The sequence below is a fragment of the Cololabis saira genome, chromosome 16 (genome assembly GCF_033807715.1).
Source record: "Cololabis saira isolate AMF1-May2022 chromosome 16, fColSai1.1, whole genome shotgun sequence".
Classification (NCBI taxonomy): domain Eukaryota; kingdom Metazoa; phylum Chordata; class Actinopteri; order Beloniformes; family Belonidae; genus Cololabis; species Cololabis saira.
The window spans coordinates 25,128,118-25,147,566 of record NC_084602.1 but is presented as its reverse complement, the minus strand read 5'-3'; the positions used below and the strand labels follow the sequence as shown (position 1 = coordinate 25,147,566).

At 38.8% G+C, this 19,449-nt stretch overlaps 1 protein-coding gene across 1 annotated transcript in view; it reads right to left on the bottom strand.

Annotated features, from left to right (window-relative positions):
* The window catches only part of fsip1 (fibrous sheath interacting protein 1), a 46,542-nt gene that overhangs the window by 15,023 nt on the left and 12,070 nt on the right, over window positions 1-19,449 (bottom strand). Inside the window, exon 8 of the mRNA XM_061743300.1 lies at window positions 5,337-5,499. Within this exon, the coding sequence (XP_061599284.1) occupies window positions 5,337-5,499 (163 nt within the window). The remainder of the gene's footprint in view (window positions 1-5,336; window positions 5,500-19,449) is intronic.

Genomic DNA, 19,449 nt, shown 5'->3' with positions numbered 1-19,449 from the left:
GAGGGGTTTGTTGATCACGTAACCTGAGTACAACCCACCAGGGAAGGTTTTTCAAATGTATTTATTATTATTTTTTTATTTAATTATTTTATAAAATAAAGAAACAGCTGAGGAGAGTAACAACAGCAGCAGGACATCACAGGTAGGATCTATATTTGCAAGATGAGTAACTGGGGACACGAGGAGATCAGCCTCGAAGCCGAGTACGCCATAAACCGGCGTATGTCTGGAAATACAAAGGATGGTACATTGTTTGAACAAGTGGCCACAAAAATGACAAACTGGGGGCTTGCAAGAAGCAAAACCCAGCCAAAAAACACTCATCCATCCATCCTTGCATCCATCCTCTTTTAGAAAACAACACATGTCTGACGGCGTATAAATCCTGCTGATGTGGGAGCAATACATCATTCTACACGCCCAAGCAGGTTACGTTATGTTTTCGGGATAACGCCTCCAAACTCGCCTTACTTCCCCTCAACTGGCCTTCGTGGATATTACCCAACGCGCATTAAACATGCGTTCATCATGTGATAATAGCAGGATCCAATATAAACACGCCTACTGCCTGTGCAGGACATCCTTCTCATTCTGTAACCGAGAGCGATGTCTGAGAATCTAACAACTTTCTGATTATGTTGAACATCTCTTTACAGAGACTTACACGAAAACACAAGAAACTTTTGTCTGCACCATGCATGGTTGTTTTTGTTTACTTGCTTATAATTAAAAATGTTGAATTGGGAATTTACAGAAATAAGAAAACATCCTGGTGTTCCAGCAGAAGAACTAATCAGGCACTACATTATGGTCTGATTTTGGATCAACTAAAGAAACAGTTGAATGAAGGTGACGTACAGAGCCGGATTAAATAAATGGACTACACTAGGCAGACTGTGATTTTTGGGCCCCCCTCCATTGTTGTTATTTATGAAATCTTAAACTTACCAAAGTTACTAATAAAACTTAATTCACATTTTACACAGCAAAGTCATAGTCAAGTTGGTTCTTTGTATTCCAAAATAAGTCATGTGTTGTATATTAAACTAGTCTATCAGACTATTTTTAGATTTTTATTATTTATACGTTATTACAATGCTCTATTAAATGCTATTAAATTATCCTTATCTTATCGATTGTGAGCATTTAGCAGAAAATCTTAATTAAATGTGTTGATTAAATTGAATAGTTAAATAAGAAGTCAAATCTACAAAGACCAATAAAATTTGCAGTAAGACAAAGTGCGCTGTAGTATGTATGTCTGTATGTGTATATGTATGTATGTGTATATGTATGTATGCGTATGCAGAGCCGTTTGAGAGATTTGCGAGGCCCTGTGTGAAATAGCCAGGGGGGCCCTCGCGCGTGAGCGTAGCGAGCGCGCGCGAAATTTTGGGGTTTTTCGGGTCGGATCGGGTGTCTATATGCGCAATTTTAACTCTCCAATTAGCAAAATACTGGATACCTTCCCCTGCCTCATCATCATCTCTTGCCTCGACGCGGGGCCCCACGGCTGCTTGAGACCCGGGCGGATCGGTGATTTTTGTAACAAATTTATCAAACGTGCCTTTCAGAGAGGCATTAAACTCTTCCATTTTCTTTCGTTTTTTTCTTTTTTCATCCCCTGATGGAAATTTCCTGAATCTGTCTGGTTCTCTCGACATTGTGTGACAGTTTGTTCCAACTCCACCGTCTGGATCAGACTAGCTTGTGTCCGCGCTTGGTCTGATCAGTTGTATTGAACAACAGACACGCGTCATCATTGCACATATATTTATTGATATGCACAGACTAGTACACATTTAGGTCTGTAATGGAACGTGACTGTTGATATTTATAAGGAAAAAAAAAATAAAAAATTGGGGGAAAAAAAAAACGGCCCATAGCGCAACATTTTTTTTTTTTTTTTTTTTTTTTTTGTCCCTCTGTCTGGGCCCCCCCCCCTGTCGGGCCCTAGGCACGTGCCTAGTCTGCCTTTGCGTTAATCCGGCTCTGGTGACGTATCCTTTCACGTCGAGGCGAATGACTTCGCCTGTCATCAGGTCGACCAATCATTCACAAGTGTGACATTAACATGGTAAGAAAACACAGATTCAATTTGCACAATGAGGCAAAACTGACGGCATCTTGTCCACCGACATTATTGTTTAGATTTACCATCTTGCACTCACTTACACTGGACATGACAGTTTTGTATACGTAAGGATGAGATTTTTTTTCTTGGGCCAGTATGTAAAGACCAATGAGGTAAATTTGTGGCATACTTTCACGTAAATGTTACAGAATACCAGTAAACAAGGGCCCTATGGCTTTTCTCATTAACACTGTTTATGACAGGTGTGCTTCACTTACAAGAGTCATTAACATTTCTCAAAAAACAGCTAATTCAGTTGTAGATTAACTCCAGTTATTTTTGGCGGTATTTTCTCTCACCGGTTACTCCTTCACTCCCTTCATGCTGCTTGTGTGGACCAGTCATTCTTTTCAGAATCAGTTTATCAAAAGGATTTATTTGCAGAATCTTTTCGGATTTGATCAAATCTTTGTCTGCATATCAGTCAACGGTCACTTTATCCAACACCTTAGAATCCTCTTAAAAATCATGAAACTATACTTCTTCATATTTAACTTAATTATTTTGGTGTTCCCAAAGGGGCAATTTCTTTTTCAAAAAAAGGGAGAATACATTAAAAAACACACAAAAAAAACGTCAAGGACATAAAACAAATGAGCTCATAAAACACAGACACAGAAAGTTCTCCAGGTAGAGTGAGTCTAAAATCAACAACATTGGTCAGCCCTGCAGGAAGACACAAGTGCTTAACAATAAAAGGTAAAAATCAATAAATAACAGTAAATAGGTATATCAAATAAAGTGCTTAAGCTCCTGAAGTTAGCAAGTCTTCAACTCCCCCAGATGAGGCCTTGCTAACTCCTCCGCCGGTCTGCAATGGAGATGGCTGGAGAAAAAAGGTTTTTTGGGATCTATTACTCTTCGTCACTGGAAACCTAAGCATTGAGCCAGAAGGCTGAAATTGGTTGAACAGGGGGTGGAAAGCATCTGACAGGATGGTTCAAGCCTTCCTCCTAACATGTCTGAGAAAATTGATACCTTTTTCCGCTGAATACTGGAAATTAATGCTGGTTTAAAATTATTTGAAGGTCTTTTGAATTGGTCTACAGTTGTCATTGCTCTTGGACTTGCTGAGCCTGATTCTGGCCGATTAAGCTGCTGATTATGACTAAAGACTCATGCCCACTGTTGGTTCTAAGAGTAGAGCATTTTAGTACATTCATATAATGAAACACTGACCCTGATGCAGCCGCAACTGTATCTGCACCAACGAGACTCGTGGGCGCACCGGACATTTTAATTTGTCTTAATTAATTGAGAAAGTCTGTTAAAACAACAGGGAGCGAGAAGCTATGCATTTGTGTTTTTGACTTTGTGGGTGTAGTGATCATGCTTGAAGTCCCATCCTCCATCTACACTGGCAGTTACTCAGGGAATACTGAGATACTGATTCACCAAAGTCATTTGTTTGCACAGAAATGATCAAATTTGCTCAGCCTAATGCAGTCTCTGCTCTTTTCATATTTAATGACATAAACGATGAAAATCCCACCAAATGGACGGTGTGACATTTCCACCACAATGCAATATTATGGGCAGGTCACAGGGGCAGCACAGGCCAACAGTCGGGAAAGAAAGGATTTTATTGCATGCAAATTGAAGCCCGGGGGGAAGTTCCTGCATTCAAACATCATCCCAGCTTGGCATGATATAGTGGGAAAACAGCTAATGTCGGACTTAAACATCTGGAGCTTTATATATTTATACAAAGTAGCCCAAATTCGTAAATACTCAGTTAATACTGGCATTTTCTACTGCAGCCATGTCACACTTGGAAAAAGGTCCAGCATCTCTAGCTCCAAATACTGTGTCCTCTGGCTCAAAGTTTGTAAAATTCTTTTTACGGTAAATTTGTTAGTATTTCCAAAACAGGCTCTGTCCTCTTTTTATTCTCTTATCATACTTTTATTATTCCAAAAGAAAACTGTGTGTAAAACTTGCGTAACAAGTAGACAACATGTGCAAACGCACTGTTGGAGAATATTTGAGTTATGGATGTTATACATATCAACTTTATGAATATACTGCAGCTGTGTGAGACAGACTAAGAATGCCCTCCCAGACAAATTCTTCACCAATAAATCTTTTCAAACCACAAAAAAGCCTGCTGGCGGTAAGAATATCCACTATTCATGTGCTGTTCATGCTGAAGAAACTTGCTGAAAATGGTCGTTAAGCGACACCATATAAAATACAGCGACTTGCAACAAAATGTACAGTGTATTGCAACAACGGTAGCTAAGACACGGGTGGGTTTGATGTTTTGTGACCACCATGGAAGAAAATTTTCTCAAATAAAGTGTTGCCCTAATAAACAAAAAATTCAAATAGCTTCTTCTCACTTAGAATAGGTCAGGGTGTGGTTGCAACCTATAATGTGTGAGTCATAGTGACATAGTGTTTAATTTTGGCATATACATCACATTTTGGTTCATTAGTGTGTGAAATACATTTCAGATGAATTTGAGCGCTTTGAGCGCAGCCGTTAACAACTAGAGTGTTAGCCAACACAATGGGGAAGCTACCCAATGAAAATAATAAATAAATCACACCACTAAATTTATCCGTAGTGTTTATTTTGTCACGCAAAATCTGAAGTCGTAAACATCAAAGCTGAAATTCGGTTTAGTATCCAATTCTTTTCTTGGACCATTCTTGTTCGGTTTCTGGAGCTACAGAGTTTAAGAAAAGAGATCTCTGGTTGTAACTCTACAGACTCCCCCAAAAGCAGACAAGGCTAAAAGTCACCGGGGAACATTGCGATCTGAGGACACCGAGTCTTGGCAAAGAATACAAAGAAGCAATGAAACGCATGCGGACGAAATAAATCTATCAGGGGGGAATGAAACCATCCCATAAACTGCAAGGTGAGCATGTTAGCATGGCATGTTAGCATGGCTAACAAACATCCTCAAATCAATTTTTAAGGTAATAGGTTACAATTGCAGAGACTTTAGAGAGAGAAAATAAATATAAAACCCAAAGAGAGAGGAAAATGGTAGGAAAATGTCATTAGCCCCCTGTGAGAATGACTGAAAATGAGCCGTATGCTTGTATTAATTTGTTACACAAGTGTCTACAGACAACGAGGAGTATAAAGCACAACCCAGACATTGTTCAGATGTACTGGTGTGTATATGAGCATGTGTTTCCATGTGTGTGTATGTGCGTGTCTACATGGCCATAGATGCTTTGAACTCACAATCATCTCCTGGCGACAGTCCAGGATCTCCAGCTGCTGTTGGATCTCTTGGAGCCGCAACTCCTGCTCTCTCCTCTCCTTTATGTCCTGCAGGACCGTCTCCCCTGGCTGCCGGTCTCCATCACACTTCCAGCCAACCTTGGAGCCAAGACCCAGATACAGAACAGACATGATTGGAACCCTTCATCTCACACGGGTGCACTTCCAGAGCCGGTCTTAGCTCATAGTGGGCACTTGGATGCATTTAAATAGGGATAAAACTGTTGCAGTTCACCATAATTAATCCCTGTGAAGTTTTCTTTTTCTCTGCAACTCTTAAAGACGTTTTTTTAAACATTAATAACTTGATGACTTTGACCTACTTTTTGACAACAAGCTCAGAAACAAATCCAACAGTTACACAGTGAATAACAGAAATCAACTTGAGTCCACATGTGGTGTAACATAAATCACATATTTATAGCGTCCACGTGCATGAGGTCAACCAAGAGCAACCAAGAGCTGCATCCAACAAAAACTCTGAAAATGGGTCAGGGGAACACAAGAGAGTCATGTTGGACCATCAACACACAGCTGATAAGTAAAATGTGTGTCTAATCACTACAGCATGGATGTTTTTCTTCAAAACCGGATTAAACTCACGAGATCAAAATGGAATTGCAATCCCTGGCAGGCCAACAGGTCAATGAAAGAAACTGGTCCCAGGCCAGTAAGAGCAAGATGAATAATATCCATCCATCTTCTATAGCAATGTATCCTTTGCAGGGTCACAGGGGTCTGCTGGAGCCTATCCCAGCTCATCACAGGCGAAAAGACAGGGGTTCACCCTGAACAGTTCCCCAGTCTTTCGCAGGGCCACATATACAGACAGACAACCAGACATACCGTACTCACACTCACACCTACGGGGAATTTAGAATCATCATATAACCTACATGTAGTATGCACTTTTTTGGACTGTGGGAGGAGGCCGGAGGGAACCCACGCAAGCACATGGTCCGCACAGAAAGCCCAGGAGTTGAACCAGGAACCTTCTTGCTGTGAGGCAACAGTGCTAACAACGTGTTGCCTGTGTTGAAAAAAATTGATTTTCTGATTCTAAATCAATTCTCATATTAATTCCTAAAAATCGATTCGTATGTCTAAAGATCAATTTTTTTTCATCATTACATGACAACTTTTGGTATTTTTTTGTTTATGCCCAAAAAAGGAATGTTTTGTTGGACACAAGAACAATTGGTGCCATGTTTTTGCCTTTAAATATGTTTAAAGGTATGAAAACATTAAAGTTTTCAGTTATAATTGCATAAATTGTCTATATTTCATTACTTTATATACTGTCTTGGGGTTACATTGGCATAAAATGCTAAAAACCAAATTCTAAAAAATTAAAAACCGAAATAGACCGAAAATGGAAACAATATTAACGCAATGTGGGAAAAAATAAAAGCGATTTCATACAGCCTCTGTTTGCTGCCCTGGATCTGTTTGGTAATTCTGCCCCACACGATGTTTCTGAAAGCAGTTATATCAGCATTCTGGGAGGCAATTGGTCCTTACAGCATCATTAGCTGCCAATACTTGCTGTTGAATCGCAATATAATACTAGTATTCATATGTTGCATAACTACACATTCATATAATTCATGCAACAGCTCAAAAAACTGTTTTAATAACACTAACCCAAATCAATATCGGAATCGAATCGGATCGAATCAAATCTTGATAATCATTTCTGAATCTTAAGAATCGGAATCGAATTGATTTTTGACATTTGAATCGATCCCCAGCCCTACTAACAACTAAGCCACCGTGCTGCCCTGTAAATAAAATCACAAAGCAGTAAAGAGAATGGATATATGGCACATGTACTGACAAGAATCCATTCAGAAATCACTTGGGAGACGGTTTGCGCAACTCTTCCAAAATAAGACCTCATAACATCATGTGAAAACGACTACTATCAGAGATAATTGAAATTACAGTTGAGCAAGATTGAGCAAGGGGGATTCAGGTTTGCTAAGAGTAAGCAAGAAACCGCTTGGAAAAAGAACATAAAATAAAATGTATTAGGTTGACTTTAAAGGTTTTCTTCAAAACTTCCTAAGAAACGTGTAAAATCTGGCTGTGGCTCCCAGACTCTTTAAAGAAGCCAAGTATAGAATCCTGTTTTAATATACTACCCGTGGGAACAGCCACTTTTTTGGTCACTTTGTTTTAAGAGTTTAATATTTTTAGCAGAGAGAACTTGGAACGAAAATATAAATTCCAGACTGACTTATGCACTCTATCAGATAGTTCAGCTTGTGCATCTCGTCTTTAAAGATTTTTCTCCAGTGCGTGCCGCCAGGACAATAAAAATTCTAGGGGAAACTCTGCACGTGACACATGGTCAGATGTCAAGTCTGTCAGAGAGATACAATAAAAGATGGCGTTAGTCATCTGGTGTCCAGAATGCAGCCAAAGCAAGTTAGCGGTGACCATAAGGCGATTATACCAAACTCTATTTTTTGTTGTCTGTAATTACAGAGGTTGTCCTTTGCTCAATTTGTCTCACGGACCCACAAAGAACTCTCTCTCTCTCTGGTGTCCACTTCTATCGAACTTTCAGGAAGTTTAATGTGTTTAATAGATCGGAAATATTATTAAACTGTCTTCTATCCCAAAAAGAAGCTTTGTAAACAAATTGAAGAATCTCAGCCACATCAGCATCCACCTGTACACTCAAGGATCAGGACCAAGAGGTTAAATTGTTGTGCATCACTCCCAATAGCTCAGAGTAGGTACTATTAGTGGGGAACGAGGTTGGAGCGTAGACAATATGCTGTAAGTATGATTAAATCAATCATCAGAGCATTAGTTGGCTGACAAAAAATACCATGAATTATTCCTCATGGTAACCAAGTAAGCAACAGCAAATAGCTGATAATTTGGTTGTCTTCCTTCTCTTCCAAAAAAGATCATGAATGACCTGAACTTGTCATTTTTAACTTAAATATGCAGTGCAAAGCCAGTCTGTAAACTCAGCAGCTAGGTTATAAGATGTGGGGTTTGAGGACAATGCCAGCTACGGGATTTGAAGCGTCTGTTTAGCGCCATGTGGTTGAAACCATTTGAAACCACCATTTGTCTTGGTTGGCCTGCATGCCGGGCAGAGGTGTGTGTGATCTAATAATGATGAAATTGATGGATATTTTATAGGCTGCTGACATCTCAATGGGGACTTGCATATGGCAAAATAATAGGTTACTGAAAACAGCAGGACCCGGCACAAATTATGAAGTGAGACACAGCACTTCTAGCTCTGTTATGACATATTTATGACAGGATGTAATCCTAGTTGAGCCCAGGGTAGGAGAGGAGTTCTGTAGAGGATGGGGAGAAGACTAAATATTTCTGCCTTTGTTCATATGCAAAAAGAAATCTCAAGTCGGCAAATGGTACTTCTTTCACTTGCACAAATTTTAAGAAATCAACTGGCACCAGCGTGATATACTGTAACTTTATATTCAAATCTTGGCAAAAACAAAAAATCTTCTAAAAACGTTCTGTGTGTGGCCTCACCTAGTAGTGGCCTCTGTCTCCGTACACTGAAATAATGACAGCTTCCATCTGAGGCTGCTTTAAAGTGGTTGTTACTAGAGCTTTCTGGTTTAGACTCACTCGTCCTAGACTACAAAAGCCAGCGAGATGACGAGATCGGAGTCTTGTCATGCACCAGAGTGAGAAACACAGCTTTCCAACTGGGAAAAATAAAAATTAAAGTCTAACTTTACCACCATCCTCACACCACTAAATGCATGTTTCTAAAAAAAAAAAAAAAAAAAATCCCAAATCTATGGGAGAAACCGTTTATTTAATTTGGAAACGACAGCTGCCCTACTTTTCATAAACTATAGGCTGCAAACTTCAAAACTGTCTGCAAGGTTTAACAGTGACCGATGACCACCGCTGACCAGCCTGGAGGACTCTGGCACGCTCTTGCCGTCTAAATTAACACCTTATAAACTGTCATGATTGCAAAGGGAAAGGCCAGAGTCTCTTTATAACAGCTTTATTAATCTGACCATACTGGCACCAAACAACCATAGAACAAAGATGTTTTGTTTTTCAGATTTAAGATTTAAGAATTTCAGAAAAACAACTGAAACACTAGTTAATCTGAGAGGTTTATAAAATGTGTAGCAGCATTAAGATGAGCAATTCAGATAATAATCATCAGGGAAAAAAATCAGAATGGTTGAACATTCATTTCATAGAGAAATTAGGCAAGCTAACAACAGTATTGCTAGCCATTAACACCATTGCCTTCTGTCACTCAAAAAGCCCCACCCCTAATTATGAATAATAAAGTTGTCATGTATGTAGCTATGTAGACCAAAAGCATTCTTGTGCAAGGCTATAAATATGTTTATATGTTTTATTTGAAGTGTGAAGTTGGAGTTTTCAACATACCACCCTGGTAACATGTTGAACCAATCAGTAGAAACTGATTTGCTCTCAGGGCCAGCCCTAGTGGTATCAGCAACCTGGATGTAGCCACTTTGATGTACATTAAAGATTTTAAAACATTCCCACTCCGTAATAGCCTTCTTGTGTCACAATTTTTTACGTGAATGATTACATACTTGGTACAAGATAACATGTATGTTCGACACTGCTGATTTGGCACTCCTAAGAAGGAGCGAGAGTGATTACAGCCCTACCCCGCTGATTTTCATAGAGGCCATAAACAATTCTAGGGATCTGCTGCCATTTTTTTTTTCATAAATCGGTGCTGGCTAGTTACACCCTAATCTGCTCATTAGGCAGGTGCATCTGCTGGCAGTGTAATGTTATTACTGTAGAAGAAATACATGAAAAACATGACGCTGCCCCAGGCATCAAACAATTATCCAGGCCACCAGTAAAACATTTTAGATGTTGACAGCATTGGCTACTTTTTGGAACAAGACTCCTAAATTCTGAGGAGAGTGGTAACATTTTAATACTTACTTCTCAAACTTCCATGTATTTAACTGGCTAGTTATTTTACGGACAAAAAATAAAATAGATTTTGGCTACTTTAGAACTGCAGAAATATCTGTTAAAATCAGGAACATACTCCAGGGAGAAAACCAATTTATACCCATTGATGGTGAGACCTAGCCCGGCCAGCCACCCCAATTCCCTTCAAAAAAGTTATTTCTGGTGAAAAGGGTAGGGGCACTCTCCCAGAATGTACAGAGCCAATAGCAATTGGATGGGATAGGATTTATTTTACTTTTTGTAACCTATACAGTAGGTGAGTCAACTGAGAACCTAATTCTCACCTACAATGAAGATCTGGTCAAGAAGCAGCATAAGAGACAGACACAAAACAGCAACAAAGTGAAAGAAAAAAACAAAACATTTACAATATTTGTAAATATTTGTCAAATACAATATTTGTAAAATGAAAAATGATGTATGATGAATACACTGAGGGCCCGATTTACTAAAGGTTTGCGTGCGTAAAAACCTGTGCAAACTTGACAGCACCCGCAAACCAAAGTGCCAGCTGATCTACTAACAGCGTGCAAAGACGACTGCGTCTCTGAAATGCGCAAAATTGCACACGCAATCCAGTTAGTACTTTTGCCCTGATGAATAATCAATATGGGGCGTACCCGGCAGAAATCCTAAATACTGGGAGGGGAAGATGCAAATTGCTCCATTTACCACACGCAATGAGATTTACCAAGCCTGAAAGTAATTGCGCGTATTGTGATTGCGTCTGTATTTAATACGTTAGAAAGGAACGTGCTAATCTGCTGCTGTTGTTATTGTGGCAAGGAGGCGACATCCAAAATCAAAGAATACGCAGAGAGAAAGTCTTTATTCTGCTGCATGCTATTTTAAAAATGGTTGCACAAGTTTTATTAAAGGCCTGTTTTTCTTTAGTTCTTCGCCTTATATCTTTGCCACCTTATTTTATTGTGCCCCCCTCCACTCGCCCACAAGCAGGCCAAGCCTTTGTGCCAAAACTTTGTATTTTATTGATTACTTATCTTATTGAACGTGAAATCATCCTTCTTAAATTACATTTAATTAAAACCCGTGCTTATTAATCACAAAACACAGGTTAAACATCATGACCAAATCCGCTCCAACCCGCTGTGTCAGGATCAGCGCAGAGACTGCAGCTTCGTCTGAATTATGCTTCTGCGTTAAATCGACGGCCATATGATGGTCCCGTCTGTCACACATTTACTGTCAGTGTTTGCTATATAATATATAATATTTGCAATATACTGTGGACATCTGAATAAAAACTTAACTCATAAATAGATGAATCAAAGCGCTCTCCAGCTCTGTGTGATTGTCTTTTTCTCCTCAGATCATGCCGAGCACCGCCGGGTCACGCAAACCCGACCAATTCAATATTAAAATCAAATTCAGTCCTGTGGCCCGTTTTTCTATTTCGTATTTTTGATCTGTGCCTAAAATTGAAATATGAAAAACCAGACGTTTTTCCGTTTTTTGTGTTACCAACTGCATTTATTCTATCGCAGGTTTTCTCCGATATTGCGTTTCTTTTGGTAATGTTTAAATTTCTTTGCTGTAGTTCATGAATGTGTTTATTTGCCTCTTCCACTAATATCTCTAACTCCAACTCGTCAAATTTCATTTTGCGCTTGTGACTTGTGACTGTGCATTCCATCCAGACTCTCCATGGCGCAGAGTTTGTGCTCGCAAACCTTAAGACGCGCAACACCTCATTTAAATACTGCTGTTTGCACCTGTTATCAATTGCGCACGCAATCTTAGTTGATCACCCGCAAACCACACGCAAACAGCACGCGCAAACTTTTTCAGTGCACACGCAATTTAGTAGGCTACCGTACTCTTTATTTAGGATCTTAGTAAATCGGGCCCTGACAGTATTAAAAAGTAAATGGCTAAAAGCAAGTGTAACATTTGCAGAGTATTGTTTATAATGAATTGTTGAAGTCAAAGAGTGGAATATGGGTTGAGCTTTAGTGTCTGTTGCAGGTAATTCCAATCATTTACAGCAGAAAAATCAGAAGAAAAGAGACCAAAAGGAGGTACAGGCATCAACAAAATCACAAATTGGGAACGCTGCCATTTCAACTGGACCAGTCTGGATGACCTGGGGGTTTTGCAGAATATGTTAACGGGGATTTATTACAGTAAAGAAACACGTTCAAGATTTGACCTTTTGTGAGCGAAACATTATGTCTGTTTGCTGTGTGCTGTCAGGTACTTATCTAAGTACTTATAGCATTTGACATAGTCAATCTCAGAGCTGTCAAAGGACGACATTTTCAAGGGACACTTGACCTGTGGTAGATACTGAAAATACTGAAATTAGCCTGCAGTGAAGACAATGTAGTAGTCAGGGAGGGACTAGATGTACAGTATAAATAGTAGTGTCGGCATCATATAGATTTATATTAACATATGTGATGACTCATGCAGGGATGTCAAGAGCCACTATTCAAAACAACCAATATGACTGTAGCATTGCTAATAAAACCTTGGATCAATATGTTTTTACTGCAAAACTAACACCAGTCATTCACCCGTATCTACGCTGCACTGCATACCATTTTGAATGTCTTTTTTACTACTTTATACTAGTCTGGTTGTCACTCTGGCTATGTCGCATGCTTCATTTTTCTGGTTCAATTCAAAAGTCAAGATAAAAGTCTAAAGTAAGTTAGTAACAGACATGCTTGGACATACTGAAACAATGAATGCAAGCAACACACTTTAGTTTTGGTAGCAGCAGCAGCAGTCTTGACAGGTGCAAAGAGGAGTAGGAAGAAGTAAAAAAAAAAACATATGAACTCCTACCCCTTGAACTCAATACTATGTTTTCAGATGGACCCTCGTTAGATATCAAAAAATTACAGATTCGATGAAAGGACTAGATGGTACAATCCCCGGGACTATGCATGGCAGGGCGTCCTCTTCCCCGAGCCAACCTTGCACCTGACCGCATACCTGAGTGGAAGAGGAGTTGCTGCTTTTTTAATTAATAGAAGAATTTTACAGAATATAAATATATATTGTGGTTTACCCGAGTATAAATTAGCGGATACTTTAGTTAATATTTCCATGTTCAGTTACATGCCACTGTAAATAAACGCTATTTACCCTGAGTCCCTGTATTCATCTATTCATAAATGCATACATTTACAATATGAAATAATGTACACTCTTTTACAAACGTATTCATTAAAAGCATTCTTACTCATAGATATTCTACATGCATTAAAAGCATACATATATTTATCACTATCCATGTATGAATAGATACACCCATTTCCACATACATATACACACCCAACCCCTCACCACCGTGACTGAACAAGAACAGAACCAGGAAGTCCCCCATCCCGATTAGCCAGCACAAGACACTGCATCAACACCAGTACTAAGGCATGTAGAAGCTTTCTTCTGAATCTAGAGAGGTCCTCTAAGTACGGAGTATTTTCTTTTAAACATTATACACTGTGTGAACTTGAGTTGTCTCAATGAGTTACATTAAAAAAAAATGTCCAAAGTAAATGCTAAGTTAATCCAGTGTTCATTTCTTTCTCATGAAAGACTGTGGCCTCCAAGTCATTATTTGTACTGCTTTTCCAGTAATGTTTATGAAAATATAAGGAATTAAACACTTAAACTAAATTAATCCAATAGGCTTGTTTCCAATTACTGGATGCTGGCTAGGACACAGTAAATTAGCCTTTGTTCTTGTGCTACTTAAACTGCTGTAATGATTCACCTCTTGGACAAGACAGGGAGAATAACATTTCTTGACATTAACAGACTCCAGCAGTTGTTAGACATTTCATTACAGTTGTCTTTCTCTTCCTGGAATGTGTGATTGCCTCAAGTCAGTACGAAGTTAAACTGGGAAACATGTATTAAGAGCAGTGAGAGACAGGCTGGGGTTGTGCTTATCTGAACATCAACAAAGTGCTGATAATTGGCTCTCTGTAGACCAGCCACTTGACATGGTTTTCAAGATCACTAATAATCGCATCATCTACAGTATCTGGGTCCTGGGATCATCAGAGGCCCATTAAGACCTGGACTTCGTTTTCCTTAAGTACAAAAAAAACATGTCAAACATAATTAGCTTTAGAGATAAGATCATGTTACCCAATTGATGTAGTATCAAATGAAAGCGTTGGAATGTTATTGCACATTATTGTCATAAGCAGAACCCGCGCAACAGAAACATTTCTGATATCAATATAAAAGGTAGGCATAATTTAATTGTATGATGATGTCGATTTTCAGAGTTCAAGCACTTGTCTTGCGCAAAAAAGCAAGACGGGATAGAAGAGAGAAAAACATGCTGAAGAAACTATTCCCTCAGTAATTAAGAGATGACAGTTAGGAGGAATATTGGAGGTCAAGTTGAGGTCTGGTAGATAAGTGAGGAAAAGATTCTCAGAACTACTTATAGGATTAACAGAAAATCTAATCAAAGGCCTCATTGTTTGCAAAAGATTTCCAGAACGTGTGGGCAAACTTTGGAGTGATATTGCACTGTTATCAAGTATATCACCTGTACAAATATGGCCTTTCAAGGGAAGAGGCATTTGAAGTAAACTTTTTTGCATCTCAAACACAAAATTCAACATCAGCATTTTGCAAAATATCCAAACAAGCTTCACACATTTTGAAAACAATAGGTTAAGATATAACTGATTGCAGTCAGTCTATCTGGAGAAAAAAGGTGAATCATTTTGCATTACTGCAACAGAAAATCTCCCTGAATTGATGGCACTTTCTTGTAATTTTTGTCTTATCTACAGTACTTCTACATTAGCTTCTTAAAAGTCGTACCTCCAAGCAGTTTATAGTTATTTTAGAAGAATAAAAATGAATGAAAAATTGGCAAGATATACAGCTTACTGAAAAACAAGGGCTTGCCTAAGGATTTCTGATTGGTTGAATATCACCTGAGTGTCTTCTGCTTGGATGAATTCCTGCCTAATGGGCCTCTTGAACAGATACAACTCCTGTCAGGAACATACTGCTCCAAACGAAGTTACAAAAGAAAAACTCTGGCAGATTACTTACATTTTCAACAATGACAAGTCCAGAAATCTAGCCATACATATTCAAGCCACAATCCGATTAAGAGTATGAAAGTCATCAACCAATAGAACTGTCTCTGTTTAGAACAGCTATAAACTCAATCGAGCTAAAACTGAACTACTGAAGCAGTCCAACTGGGGGGATGACTCCAAAAGCAAACCCAAAGCTTTGTTGTTTACCAATGTTGCACTAAAACAGTTTGACAGATTTTTGAGCGAAGTGTACCACATAAAATTGGTTTGAGGTCAGTACGTACAACATAATTCATACAGGCGCACCTGGATACAAGGCACACTATCAATGTTTGAAAAAAATGTAAGGATTTTAAGTGCGCCTTATAGTGGGAAAAATACAGTAAATTATATAAAGCATTGAGTTTCTACCTAATGAGTGTAGTCTTTTAATCGACAGCCAGTGTAGCCAATGGCCATCTACCTACTTAGTTTAGGCAAAGTTTAGGTAAGCAGCCGGCAGTAAATGATAAAAACAAGCAAACAAAAGCAGACATGGTGCTGGCAGAGAATAAGAGCCACAGACACTGCTATTATCCTATAGCAGGGATATTCAATTGGCGGCCCGCGGGCCACATGCGGCCCGCCAGGAGCTTTTATGTGGCCCCTGGTCATATTTCAAAAAAGGGGGTGTTTGTAGAAAAAAAAAAATCTTTTTTTTTTCTTTTTTTTTTAAATAATATTTTTATAACTGGCTACAATGGACTAAAATGGTTGTGCTCAATGCTTAGTATAATATTCAAATAAGGAAATCTTGGTGGAAAGTGGTGCTTTGTCATTATGGCGTGTTTTATTAAAGTAGGTCAATATCAATTTCATTAAGTTTGCACAATGCATGGTTTCAAAATGAACTTGCATTCAAAATAATATTTCTTTATCTGAATATTATATTTAACATTCACAATTACTAAATCTGGACACAATTAATACATAATTCATATGTAAACGAGATATATTCAAATGTATAATACAAATGTATTATATTTACATAAGTCTTCGTCTTTGAGTGCAAAATACATTTTGAAAACCCCCACATTTTCAAATTGTGCGGCCCTCTCCATACAGTCCTTTTGCAGATGTGGCCCCCGGCCGAATCTAGTTGAATACCCCTGTCCTATAGGATACCAGGTGCTTTCAATCCAGCTGGCTTCAGCAACAAGACAGACAGACATGCATTAGATCAGTGGTCATCGGTCCTAAAGATCTACTGTCCTGCATGTTTTAGGTGTTTCTCTATGTCAACACGCCTGATTCTAATTAATGATCATTATCAGCTTGCCGTCAAAGGTCTGCACAAGTCTATTAGTGACACAGCCACTTGTGTCATGACGTGCTGAAGCAGGGAAACATCCAAAACATGCAGGACAGAGGACCAGGGCTAATGACCACTGCATTAGATCAGTCAACCCAGCACACTCTATCACAGCTGCATTAAGTGACCATCAGATGCTTATGAGGAACTATGAAAAAGTGACAATATTTGCTTAAATTACAAGCCACATTCAGTCATCATGTGCTGATGTTAAAAGTAGCATTTTATCCAATAAAATCTAAACAAAAAACAAAAAAATAATTAAACTATAAATCTACTATTAGTTTGACCTCATCTAAACAAAAACTTTGGATTTTGTTGGGAAATTAAAAGATGCAAATGATAACCAATTACTCTGCTTAAATCATTTTAATACTACTAGCAAAAAAACTGATTTCTGTTGCTTGTAAACAATGCTTCTCTGTGTTTACAGACAGTGGGTTCTGTGGCTACGCAATGGGAAGGCACTGTAACGTTACAAAGAAAAGTCAGCCGAGCTGATTCACATCCAGACGCCTTATGGCTTGCAGGACGGCATACTTCTCTCTTTCTCTATCTGCGTCTGTTTTTTTCTCTCTCTGAATCTCTTCAAATGTGAAGTATAGTACGAGCTCAGGCTGTGCCACGTGGACCCAGGCTACCTGCCAAGGCCTGTCCACATGCCTTACCACAAGCACTCCCTGTGAGAGCTCAGGAGCAAGTTTCTTGACTTCTTTGAGCTTTTGATTTCTTTGTTTCTCCCAGACTGTCCCTTTGTCCAGTGGCTCTACAGTATATACTGTCTGTCTGGTGGTATTCAAAGTCCTAACGCTACAATTGCTTCTCTCTTTCAGCTTACCATGGAGAAGCAGTGTGGGGATTTGTGTTTCACCATCTTAAAGATGGAATCTGTTTGCATCCAAGCTGTTGTTTTTTCCTGCAAAAGTCGTGTATTTAGATCAGTATCTTGGATCTGTGTTGACTTGGTGATCGGTGAACATTCCTGAGGTATTAGAAGATTCACTTGTGGGTCATCTGGACTTTACACATGCTTTCTTTTTCAGAACTGAGGGTGGTCTGGAGCAATTGCTATTGCACAGATCGAAACCTTATGTTGTGTCAACCAATGAAGAAAACATACTGAATACGATACCAGGTTAAATATTGACACCACCTGGGTAGTCTCAGAAGCTCAGCATAATCCAAGGAGCAATCAAAGGTCTTAAAATGTCTGATCTTTCTGAAATGTAGATCTTAGAAGAAATTTGTGCATTTGTCACCTCTCCAAACCACTGCTCTACGGTGAACTGCTTTTACTGTTAATAGAAAATCACGGGATTGCAGTTGTGGCCAAAGAATGACACAGACAGAAAGAAATGCTAGGAAAGAGCTTAAAGGCAGGCCGTGATCAATATTTGTCAAACGCATCTGGGTGGAACAAATTGTCCAAGTTTCCTTTTGCACGTCTTGTCCTTCGGTAACAGATGCTCGTGTCCGTCAGCCATAATATCTGACCAGCAGTCCATCCACTAAAAGCATTATACAACCAAGTGGCAGTTTTTCAGAGGTAAAGAGTTTGAAAAACCTCTCTGCAATTTTGTGACTGTAATCTTTTTTTTCTTTTTTTTTTTTAAACTGAATGAAAATATGGAGAGTTCAGTCTATGCCCGAACAAACAATATAATAGTCAGTTTTGATTTGGCTCAAAAAGACAAAAGAAAATGGGTCAATAATAAAGGTTAAGAATAAAGGTTATATCTCAACCATGACCATGGAAAAAACATGTCTATAACACCTCACACAACTGTGGCTGTGGGAGAGGCATTTATAAGGAGACAATAAAGTGGGTTTCACGGGAATTACAGGGTGGGGCGTCTTTCTTCTTTTTAAATCATGTGAAAAACTGCAAGCCTGACACCTCAGTGCTCACCATGCCACTGTCCAGACATCAAACTTTTTCAAAACTTATATACAAAACAGGTTTACACCGTCTCACGCAAACAAAAATAAATCTATTCAAAAACGTGGCACTGCTGTTGTTGATTTTTCACAAGCTTTTGATGCCGATGGGAAAGAAAACAAAATGAATGAAAAAACAAGGAACCAATCACATGCTTTTGTGTTGCAAATTGGCACACATAGTTTATTAGGAATGGGAACATCTTATTCCCAACAGGACAGTTTCTCTCTTCATTCTGACTTGCTGTTGTCATCTACTAAATAGAAAAATTGTTCTTTCAAACTAAAACCCAAAATAAGTCATTTTAGCTTTCAAATTCTGGTTTAATTTCATGGCCAAGGCCCAATTATTAAAACCACCGGACTTATAGCCTACTGCTCAACAAGACCTCACACGACCTGACAAGAACTCAACAAAACCCAAAGCTTTCACAGAACATTTCTTATGTCCTGGAAGGTTCAATGACAGATCTGTTTTTATTGTTTTGTTTTGGGGGGTTTTCAGCACATCCCACAGGTGCTCTCTCAACCTCAGGCCTGAAAAACATAGTTAGATCCAGACATAGTTTTTATGATTTTGCCTTTATGCACCACTGCAGCGGATTTAAAATAAAACAGTCAAGATTTGATCCAAGGGTCGACTTTGAACTTTAATGTAAGCAGTTTCACAAGAATATGGCATTTATAAATCTAGGAATTACGGCTTTTTCAAGCAAAATATCTCAATTTTTCAGGGGCTCAAACATATTTA